This window comes from Spermophilus citellus (assembly GCF_964194105.1).
Source record: "Spermophilus citellus genome assembly, chromosome: 2".
Taxonomy (NCBI): Eukaryota; Metazoa; Chordata; class Mammalia; order Rodentia; family Sciuridae; genus Spermophilus; species Spermophilus citellus.
The window spans coordinates 244,626,961-244,639,074 of record NC_138183.1 but is presented as its reverse complement, the minus strand read 5'-3'; the positions used below and the strand labels follow the sequence as shown (position 1 = coordinate 244,639,074).

Genomic DNA, 12,114 nt, shown 5'->3' with positions numbered 1-12,114 from the left:
GAAATAGTACTATTTTTTTTGTGTGTTGATTTTGTATCCTAAAAAATCCTGAATTTCTTAGTTCTAATGGCTTTTTTTTGGTGGAGTCATTATAATTTTCTAAATATAAGATCATATCATCTGCAAACAGGGACAGTGTAACATCTTCCTTTCTGCCTTGAATGTCTTATTTCTTTTCCTTGCTTAATTGCTGTGACTGGGATTTAAAGTACTATGTTGACTAGAAGTAGGAGCGGGCATCTTTGTTTCATTCTTAATTGTAGCAGGAATGTTTTCTTCTTTTCACCATTGAGTATGGCTGTGGGCTTGTGTTATGTGCACTTTATTGTATTTCGTTATATTCCTTCTGTATGTAACTGCATGAGAGTTTTATTATGAAAGAACATTAAATTTTGTCAAATGTCTTTCTACATTTATTAAAATGATCATATAGTTTTTGACCTTCATTCCATTATTATGAGTGTATCACATTTATGGATTTGTTTATGTTGAACCATCCTTACATTCCAGGGATAATTCCACTTGACCGACCGTGGTGAGTGGTTCTTCCAAAATACCATTGAATTCACTTTGCTACTATTTCATTGAGTGTTCTGTAATTATTTATTTATGACTATTCTTGGTTAGGTATTGTGTAATTCACTAGAGACATGTAAGAACTTTGCATGTGGGAATGAAGGGAAAGGAAGAGGGATTGGATAGGGAAAGACACTGAAATGAATCTGACCTAACTTTCCAATGTACATATGTGAATATACCACAGTGACTCTCACCATCATGTACATCCACAAGACAAAAATTTAAAAAAAGAACTACAGCAAATAGCAGAAATATCAGTAGAGTAGAAGGAGGGGAAAAAGAGGAGAGTGGAGGGGAGGAGAAGGGGAAGTACTGAGGACTGAATCAGAATAAATTATATTCCATGCTTTTGTAATTATGTCAAAATGAATCCTATTGCCATGGATGACTAAAAAGAACCAATAAAAATAATTTTGCTTGTATGGTGCTTACATGATAATTAAGTTGCTTAAAATGAAATTCCCATTAAAGACAATCCTTAGAAAATCAAGCAACTGCTACATCTGATCATTATAGTAGTAATGATGATACCATAACTATTAGATGGCTGGATATTTCTGACTCTACTGGAGCACTTAAAGAAATAAAGTGAAAATTTTGGGAATTTAAACCCAGTCACTTCCCAATTATACAACTATAGAGCCTCTATTGAATCTCCAAAATGAATATTTTATTTTTTGTAGGTTCAGAGTTGGTAAGATATAAAACAAGCTCAAATTTTTATGGTACAAGTCACAGAGCCTATCACATTAAATTTATGACATATTTGAAAATATTAAGATCCTGAGATTTGGAATGAGGATGTTTGGGTAGACCCAAAGGAAGCTGATCACCTTAAACCCTCCAGTGACTCTGATCCTTCCTAGCCATGGAAACGGTCTCTCCTGACCTGTCTGAGAAGAGGGACCATTCCTTCCTTGATGATTATTTCTTAAATTCATATGAAGCAATTTCTTTACAAAGTGATCACCTATTGATCTCAAGGTCCACTAAACCAGCCCTGGTTGTCACTGAACCATAATTAGGTTCAAATATCAGCATGTTCCAGGAGGACAAGATTGACCTTTGAGAAGAGAATTATTTCTCCCAAGCTTGAAAGATATTGCTAAATTATTTGGGGAGTATCTTGGGAGAACATGTCCAACAGGCTATAAAAGTGTTAGCAAGAAGGACATTCTATAACATTAGTTTGGGTACAATATATTTACATACTCTGTATTTTGTATTTAAGGTCTTAGATCATCTGGGAGTGGCTGTAGCATGGTATTTACTGGATTACATAGTAACCACTACTGAATAGATCAGTATGGCTGATATTTCCTAGTATAAGTCAGTGGAAAGAATCCAAAGTTTTAGGGAAATAAGCATATTAATTTGAGTTTATTATACATGGTCTCCATACTATTTCCCCTCCAAACCATGTCTACCTACAGGGCTAAGAGGAAAGCCCCTTTGTTAGGATATTGAGGGGAAAGTGAGAGAAAGGAGAAGCAAGATTTTTTTTTAAATTTGATCATTATAATTAGACAGTGTTTGGATTTATTTATTTATTTATTTATTTGGGAACTAGGGATTGAACTCAGGGAGACATTGCTACTGAGCCACATCCCCAGCCCTATTTTGTATTTTATTTAGAGACAGGGTCTCCCTGAGTTGCTTAGCACCTCGCTTTTGCTGAGGCTGGTGATCCTCCTGCCTCAGCCTCCCAAGCCACTGGGATTACAGGCATGTGCCTCCAAGGCTGGCTAGGATTTGTTTTGAGAAAATTATACATCGAGGGAATTTAATTTCAATCTCCATTCCCTTTTTTCCCCTCCCTTCCTCTTCCCCCTATTCTTCCTCCTCTGCTTACTAAACTTCCTTTCTTTTACATATACATAAAGATGAAATTCCCTTTGGTACCTTTATATATGCATATAATGTGGTTTTGTTAAATTTGTTCCCATTTCCTCCTCTCTTACTTTCGTTCTCCTTCTTCTACTCCACTGATCTTCCTTGTATCTCTATGATATCCAATCCCATCCCCACTTTCTTTCCCTTGTGTTGCTCTAGCTTCCCATATGAGAGAAAACACCGGACCCTTGATTTTTCTGAGTCTGGCTTATTTCACTCAGCATGATTGACAGCCCACATTTTTGAGAAGCACTGTGGTGGGAGGACAGTAACAGATGCTGTTATTTAGAAGGTTTGCTGATTTTGCTGAAGACAAGTGTCAGAGATGGGTGGACAAAATTAGCATTGCAAAGCAGGAAAAGTAATCTGAGTCTGATTTTTCTTACTTAGTAGCACGCATTTGAAATTCTCTTACTGTTCTTGTGTGTCATTAGCAAGAATGAGTCCACTCATTTTTATTGTTTTATAAAATTCTATTTTATGAATATAACACAATTTGTTTAATCATTCTGCAGTTTAGGGACATGGATGGTTTTTAGTTTGGGACCATTATGAACAAAACTATACAAACACTTTCAAACAGGTTTACTTGAGATACAGATTTTTATTTCTCTTGGGTAAATATCTAGAAATGAGATTGCTGGGTCATATGGTAAGGTTTTCCAGAGTGGTTGTATCATTTTTCTTCACATTCCTCTCTCTCTCTCTCTCTCTCTCTCTCTCTCTCTCTCTCTCTCTGTGTGTGTGTGTTAGGGAAACAGAATGAGCATGAAATATATTAATTGTATTCTTCATGGATTCTCCCTTTCTCCACCCTCATACATGTAGCGAGTATTTCTCAAAGTGATGTCTCTGGTCCTCTATTTTCCACCCTCTGTACATTTTACCTAGGCTATATCCTCTTTTCTCAGAATTGAAGTTAATAATGCAATGCTTAATCAGTGTTCTTGCCCACAACAACTGGAAGACTAAAACATGACCATAATAGTAGTCACAAAAGACATTTTCCAGGATCTTAAATTTGAATTCCAGATTCCTTTGAATTTCTTTTATTACCTTGTATTCCTCTAAATTTCTTTTAGTGCTAGGAACCATTGGGGGTCTCTCACATGCCTTTGTACAATTATCTACCATTTTGCTTCTGTCCTTGTGTGGACCAGGTTGGAATTTCCACAGATACCCACCATGTCACTAACACTACTTCAGTTTCATGGCCGAGATGCTGGCATTGAAGACACAGGCATCTGCTCTGAGAGCATCATCCCCTGGTTCTGTCCAATTGGCCAGTATCAGCACTATTAGTAATTCAGTATCAGCCAACACACCTCAGTCTCTTCTTTCCACCATTCTTTTTCCAGTCCCTTTGCGTCAGGACTCAGGGATGTGTCTCTGGGCTGGGCTGGAGGTGATTGAAGTGGTAGAAAACTGGCTCTTCCTAGAATCTCTTCTCCTTTGAAGCATGACCATCATCTTGAAACCAGAAGAGTTTCTTTTGGAATGCTTCCTTTGACTGTTCCCAAGGGAAATTCAGATCTGGGGACATGTAGATGGAGTAATGTTTAAAGGTTTCTCAGAAAATTCATACTCAAGAATTGATTTATATGTGTGTTGATTTACACATGTCTCCAAATGACTCAATCTGTAGGAAAAATTTTGCACTAAAATTATCTTAAATCCTTATTGCAATGTTTACTATAGCAATGATTAAGGGTGTTTTCATTTGATTTAGGAATCAACACCTAAAATGTCCTAATGATTCCTTTTCAGTTTAAGTCTTAGCTGGCAATTCCAAAAGAATCTAATATTTTAAGTGCCTTTCAGGAGCATAACATTTACATTATTCATAAACAACTAGTTCTCATGAGATAATTAGGTATTTGAATAATAAAAAATGACAAGTATAGCAAAAGTGTTATAAAAATAGTAAGATTCACTAAACCTCAAAGTCTTTTTAAAACCTCATTAAAGTTAGATGGCATTTTAATTAAAATATAGAGTTAGCTGGTATTTAATAAAAACATATATATTAGCTTGGAACAGCAATTATATATTACCATCACCTTTATCTAAACATATTTTCTTATTATTTCAATGCACCGTTTTCATTATGTTCAATAAGTTGCCCATCTCCCTGGTTTTGGTATCTTCCTTGAAATTTAATTGCACAATCATATTGAGTTCAAGTGCTCAAGGAGCATCCGAACAGTTCTTGGAGCACAGTGAGCACATTATGGGTTTGGAGATGGTTTGATCCCTATTTGAGATGCTGGGATCTTAAGTTTTAATTAAAATTGACTACAATTTAGGAACACTTCCAATAGGTGGCAGCAGCATTCCACAGGGATCTAAACCAGCAGGGCTTTGTGCAGATAATAGTTTGCTAATATAGTTATCTTAGATATAATCATACTGCTTGGGATTTTTAGAGGTCATCTGCTTTACCTCTTCAGAGTCAAAAAGAAGCCCAGAGAAATCAATAGCCCAATTTGTTACAGTATAATGGGGAAGAGAATTCACATCCTCTGATTTCTAGGATGTGAATGTTTTCCTCTTTGCATATATATTTAAAAGATTTCTAAAACTTGTAAATATACTTTTATCTTGGACTTAATAGGGCTTCCTGGTAAAAGATTCTGTATCTACGTTGATCTGAAGTTTTTACTAGTTGCTAGTAGAAGAAATACAAACTGAGATTACTTTTCAAATTCCAATTTGAGAACAAAGATAGCATTTTACTGCTAAGCATCTCTGGAGTTTTCTCTGGTCTTTGCTTCAAAGCAATTCAAATAACTCATTAAAACAACTACTCTAAAATGTTAAATGAACATAAAAGCAAATCATCTTTTGGGAGAATCTGCCAGAGAATATATTCTAAAGTACATGGAATCTTAGCAAGATAAATTTTGAGCTCAATCTTGAAGCACTGTTTTTTTTTTAAACTTCTAAACATTTATAATTCTATGGGGAATGTATTTGCCTTCATTTGCTGTTTGTCTTGGTGCTTATTTTCCTATGATAAAACTACATAACATTAAATTAACATAAGGATTAGTCAGAGTTCTCTGGAAAGCACAACTTGGCTGTGTGTGGACGAATGGATAGATAGATAGATGATGGGATTTATTAGGGGATTTGACTTTTGATTATGGGATGTTAGACAGTCCCACATCAGGTTGTCTGGAAACTGGAGAACCTGGAGGCAGTAGTGTGGTTTATTCCAAGCCTGGAAGCCCCACAACCAGGGAAACTGATGGTTACCTCTTAAGTCTGAGGCAAAGGCCTGAGAACCAGGGTTGGGGTTGGGCTGCTAATGCAAACTACTGAGTCTGCAGGCTGGAGAACCTGGAGTTCTGATGTTCAAGGGTGTCTCAGCTCCAGAGGAGATATATATAGAGAATTCACCTTTCCTCTGCTTTTTTTTTTGTTCATCCTCAGTTGGTTGAATGATATCCACTCACATTGGTGAGAGCAGATGCCCCTCATTTTGTTTAATGACTGCAATGTGACTCTTTTCCAGAACACCCTCACAGATGAACCCAGAAATAATGCTTTACCACTTATGTGGGCATCTCTTAACTCAGTCAAGTTGCCGCCCCAAATTCACCATGACACCATCTGAATAATTTTCAGGACACACTGAATAATGTTAAGTATACATGATGTTTTGCAATAGATTTGCTTTGATACTTTTTAATGTTTACTGAAACTTCTGCTATTTTAATCAAATTGGATTTTTTTTAAATAAAAGTATGCTGAGTTTATAGTTTTGTTCAGGGAGATTTAACAAGGTGACTTTCTTCCTCATTCTCAAATTTCTTATAGGATGGATTGACAAATACATTGCATGTTTCCACTCTTCATTTACACGTCTAATGCGAACATTGTTATATTTACAGATTGCTTTATAGTCTTAGAGTCTTCAACTTTTATCTGTTTTGCCATGACAGATTAAACCTATTACTATTCTTTCTTATTATCTTTTTCTAATCCTAAGAAAATGTCCAAATAAAAATTATGGGGTTCACTTTTAAATTTCTCAGAACTTAATTAACTTTTCATTGTTGGCTTCACCCTCTCAGCCTTGGGATCTCCTGGGGCAATTTATCTCTAATCCTGGATAAGAAAGTTTATTTTGGCAAAGTTGCATGTTCATGTTCACAGTTGATTTGGGAAGTCATTGACCTCTTTTTATTTTAATGATCTCAGTTACTCAATTTCTTTCCATAAGTTAGCAGAATTATCTTGTATATCAAAGGTCTCAGGAATGGTGTTCCTTTGTAGAGAGTATTTTTGTCATTTATTCTTATCTTTTCAGACTAAGGATGGCTAATTTGATTTGCATGAAACACTAAATTTTTTTGGGGGGGGTGGCAAATGTTATTCCTGAAGAAAATACTTATCAAAACACAAAACTGATGTTTTAAAATATCAGACTTTCAGAGCTTCACAGGTCCTTGGAGAATGAGCACAATCTGCTCGGCCCAGAGGAGCTGATTCACTTTCCCACAGTGACAGGTGCAGGTTGTGACAGTGCCCGGAGCAGCACCCAAACCTTCAGGAGAAAGTGCATCGTTGTCATCACATGGCCCATGAGTCACCATAAAACGTGAACTGCAAGAAAGATGCTTCTTGGCCAGACCCAACAGATGAAGTTAATGACACGTTTACATTCTTTCCATCAGGCACTGAGTTAAGCCTTTCTTTAGAAAAAAAAAGTTTTATTTGTAAAAAATTTTATTGGTTCTTTTTAGTTATCCACCACAGTAGAATCCATTCTGACGTAATGGTACAAGGATAAAATATATTTTGTTATTCTTATCCACATCTTATTTAATTGTCACAACAACCCTCCTGGGGTGGGCATTATTATTATACCAGTTTTTGAAATGAAGAAGTTGATATGAAAGATTAAGCAACTTCACACGTTTATATCGATAAGATAGCAACTTTCTCAGTTAAAAGTCGGTGTCATTAACCACTGTTTTAGTACAGTGTGTTTGTGTTTTTTTTTTTTTAACTTCCAACAAAAGGGATCATAAAGTAGAAGGTTGCCCACTAACATGAAAGGGAATCTTCCTGAATCCAAATCAGTGAAAACTCAAAAGAGAATAAGACAGAGGACTGGAAAGAAGGTTCTGGTGAGAGGTGGTTGGCCCCTTTCACCATCGCTCTAGAGAACAATTAGTCTTCTAACGATTGCTGGGATTTTTGCATTGGACCCTGGAGTGAGTGACAGAGGGTAGCCTCTTGGAGAAAGAGTGTGGTGACCTCTGCCCATTAAAATAATGAACTCCCATAGGCCATTAGGAAGGCTTGGTAACAAGGATCCCGGATTCTACAAGCAGGTGTTTAAACAGAGGCCAGTATATAAAACATTGGCAGAACCAAAAAGCAGGCACAGAGCAGAAAGAAATGCAGATTAACTGAAGTTTTCAAAAGATGTGAAGGTTGCAAAGCAACCAATATTTTTTTTTTCTCTTGTAGCACAAGATCTCAGGACACTTCTGCCTAAAATAATCCTGTAAGTCCAGTTTATTTTCTCCTACCTCATTCATCCAACAAATGACAACTATAAATTCTCAGTCTATTCCACCTCTTATTTTGTAAAAGGGGAAGAGTAGTTGCCACTTCCTGAAGCTGTGTGGAGAGGTAAATGGGTTTGCATAAATTGAGTCAGAACAGTGTCTGATACACCATAAGTACTAAATAAGTGTTCGTATTTAATTATGATTATTATATTATTATTTTGGTATTATATATTTTATTATTATAGTAGACTAAATATAATAATCCATAGCCACTCTGCTAAACTCTGAGAAGAAGCAATGAAAAGAATTAATTCATTCAATAAATATTTATTGGATCCGTACATCCAAGACACTGTTCAGGTAAATAGATCCATAAACAGAACAGACAAAACTTTCTGCCTGTTTTTGAGTGGCTTATATTCTTGAGAGATTTCATTAAGATAAGAAACACTAAACTCATTTCTTTTTTTTTTTTTTTTTTTTGATGGTCACAATAGATAGATGTCATGGTGAAGAATAGTCTTGGCTTTTTTTCAGCTTTGACATTCAATTGGTGATTTATAGAGAGCTTTAAAAGTTTTAGAAAATACAAAGTGAAAAGCAGTTTTTAATATGTTGAGTGATGGAGAAACACAATCAAACAGTTACACTCAACCAAGCACGGATGGCCAAATTCCATACAAATGAAATATCAGCAAATTCCATTTCACCAATGAGTCCTCCCAGGGTACTTCTGCCTTTTTACACACATTTATATTTCCTCATTTTGATCTCACATCAGGCCTCGCCTTGTCTTTCTCAATTGTCAAATGCAATGGGTTCACCTCATGTTTTCAAAGTGATAATCTGATGTGGCCTTCTAACATCAAACTTAGTCTTCGGCTGATCATTGTTCTTAACTATCTAACAAACCCTCTCTTCCCCCAGCTTTTCTTGTTAAGGAAATATAAGTTCTTGACCACCATCGTCAGCCCATTTGAATCAGCTCTGGGATGGCTCCCCATCTCTAACTCCATGGTGGAAGCCAACTGGGCCAGTCCAAGTTTTTATCTTTCTATGAATTTTATGTGAATTTTATCATAAATTTGTCTAGTCCTTACCATATACATACAGACACACATAATTTTTTTTTCTTTTCATTTTGCAATCTAGAAGAATGATTTGGGTGATGGGATTTCCTTTCCCCAAATGGAATATGTTAAAGATGATAGGCCATTGGAGTTCTTATATTGAAGATGTATAAAGCATAAAATTTTTTTAATCTTAATTTGGTTTACATTTTTAAGTCAGAAAGTCTAAGAGAGCCCCAAGGAAATCCAGTTCTAAAAGGACCTTGAAACTCCTCTGACTCAACCCTGCCATCTTGAGAAGTGAGGCTCTTCAGGGATGAGAGGCTTTCCACAGTCCTCACCTATGTAGGAATGGAGCTGAAAACAAAATCGTCTTTCTGATCCTGGCCAGTTTCTACTCCATTCACCAGAATATTTTTTTTTTCCAAGAAGGCATATAAAATAAAAATTTAAAATAACACCAAGGTATTATTTAACCCTGGCTTGCTCTGGAAAGATTTTTCTTGGAAGTTGGCGGGAATTGAAACTGGGTATTGACTATACAATCTTCTAGGACATTTCTGTTCTTATAATAATGAACACAATTTATCTGACACAGGGTTTCTTCTTTTCTTCATGCAGGACACCTATGGTGGTACAAAGGAACAACACAGTTGTGACAAAATTCATCCTTCTAGGGTTCTCAGATCATCCTCAAATGAAGACTTCCCTTTTTGTGTCATTTCTGGGGATCTACCTCCTGACTGTGGCCTGGAACTTGAGTCTTATTGTCCTCATCAGGATGGACTCTCACCTGCACACACCCATGTACTTTTTCCTCAGTAACTTGTCCTTCCCGGACATTTGCTATGGGTCCGCTACAAGCCCCAAGATGCTTTCAGATATCATCACAGAGCAGAAAACCATCTCCTTGTGGGCTGTGCCACACAGTACTTTGTCTTCTGTGGCATGGGGCTGACTGAGTGCTTTCTCTTGGCCGCCATGGCCTATGACCACTATGCTACCATCTGCAACCCGCTGCTGTATGCGGCCCTCATCTCTCACACGCTTTGCTTAAAGATGGTGGCTGGCGCCTATGTGGGTGGGTTCCTTAGCTCTTTGATTGTGACATCCTCTGTCTATCACCATGATTTCTGTGGGCCCAACATGATTGACCATTTCTTCTGTGACCTTCCTCCGGTCCTGGCTCTGTCCTGCTCTGGCACCTTTGCCAGTCAGGTGGTGAACTTTATTGTGGGTGTTGTGGTTGGAGTGAGATCTGTCCTTGTGATCCTCATTTCTTATGGTTATATTGTTGCTGCTGTCCTGAGAATCAGCTCAGCTAAAGGTAGGACCAAGGCCTTCAGTACCTGTGCCTCTCATCTGACAGCTGTGACCCTCTTCTATGGTTCTGGTCTCTTTGTGTACATGCGACCTAGTTCCAGCTACTCCCCGAACAGGGACAAGGTGCTGTCCATATTCTATGCTGTGGTGATACCGATGATGAATCCCATCATCTACAGTTTTAGGAATGAGGACATTAAAAGTGCCATAAAGAAAGCTGTTCATATGTACAATGGGCTTTCTCAAAGGCATTCATTTTTTTTTGACTTTGGGCTAATATTCACAATAAAGCCATGAGCTGGGTCAGTGGTGCAGATATTTACGTAGTTTTGGACTATTGAATCTATATAGTGATTTGTGTGGATCAAGCTCTTTTCCCCCTAAGACTCTATTAACCAATTTATCTATTGGTGATTAGAAAATAATTTGTCCATCATTGGTTTCCAGAATTAACAGTGTTGCATAGCACAGTGTTTCCTGTGCTTGAGAATCATGGTGACGGTGAGCCAGTGTGATGGGGCTGTGTTAATGCTCTTTAGAGGTATAAGGCAGCAAATCTGGTTTGAGCCTTACTGACTGAACATGTGGGGCAATCTCTTGATCAATTCAATCAACTACACAAGAAAGTAGTCACTCTAATCTAAATTTTAAAAATAAAACCAAGGAATTATTGCATAACTCCAAAGTGACAGCTTTCTAACTAACATTCAAAGTTTGCTGAGAATTCTAAAGAGAAGCACACCCTCATTTAGGATGAAAAGCTCTCTGTTTTTACCAAGTGTGTGATCAATTCTATTTTATTTACTTATATTTTATGTGGTGCTAAGGATCAAACCCAGTGCCTCACATGTCTAGGCAAGCACTCCACCACTAAGTCACAACCTCAGCCCCTTGTGATAAGTTCTAGATGAGAACTTAGCCAAGGAATTAAAGACTGTGATTTTTCTCTTTCACCTTTTCTCAGAATATATTATGTGTCTATGAATGGGCAGTTAAGAACTGATAAACATATTCAGCTATGGTGTTTCTTGGGTACTCACTAAATAAATGAGAAAATAATATCTGTGTGTCCTTGGACAAGTCCCTTGGGCTCTGTGGGTCTCAGTTCCTCACCTATAAAATAGGAGTAATTGTAACTGCCATTATCCTCTAGTCTTATTATGAAAAATTAAATGAATCATTCAAATAAACACTTAGAATAGTGCCCTGCATACAGTAAGTGTTCAAGACATGCTGTGATGATGATGTGGTGATTTATTACAGTCTAAGCCAAAGGAATAGAAACATTTTATGGCTATTTGAAACAAGATGAGACATGAGTGTCTTTAGGGAGGGCTGGCTAGCAGGAGAACTCACTTTAGTGAAGCTGCCGCAATCCAGGGTGTGGTTCTCATTTGTGCAACCTCCTTCAAAAATCTTTTCCAGATGGACTGGAGTTAACCAAGTTCAGAATAGCTCACTGCATAAGCCAGGATGCTATTTTTAGCTTTCAGGGAAGAACAAACTGCCAAGATTGTACTTGTGGGAGGGGTATAATTCTCCATATGCTGAAGAAACCACACAGGGAGGCAAATTACCACTAAAATTCTATTTGGAGAGAGAGGAATCAAAGCCACATGGATAGGTGTGTCAGCACCTGATATGCCCAACGTCAGGTCCTTCTAGCCGGAGACCCTGGGCCAGGATGCTGCCAAATGTTCTCTCCAAGCATTCTTCTTTCC

The 12,114-nt window shown here is 37.3% G+C and overlaps 1 protein-coding gene across 1 annotated transcript in view; it reads left to right on the top strand.

The window, feature by feature from the left end:
• Nucleotides 1-9,698: 9,698 nt before the first annotated feature.
• The window catches only part of LOC308641895 (olfactory receptor 5A2-like), a gene marked incomplete at both ends in the record, with an annotated part of 114,313 nt that continues 111,897 nt past the window's right edge, over nucleotides 9,699-12,114 (top strand). Inside the window, 2 exon segments of the mRNA XM_081280473.1 lie at nucleotides 9,699-9,978; nucleotides 9,981-10,516. Coding sequence (XP_081136599.1) covers nucleotides 9,699-9,978; nucleotides 9,981-10,516 — 816 coding nt within the window.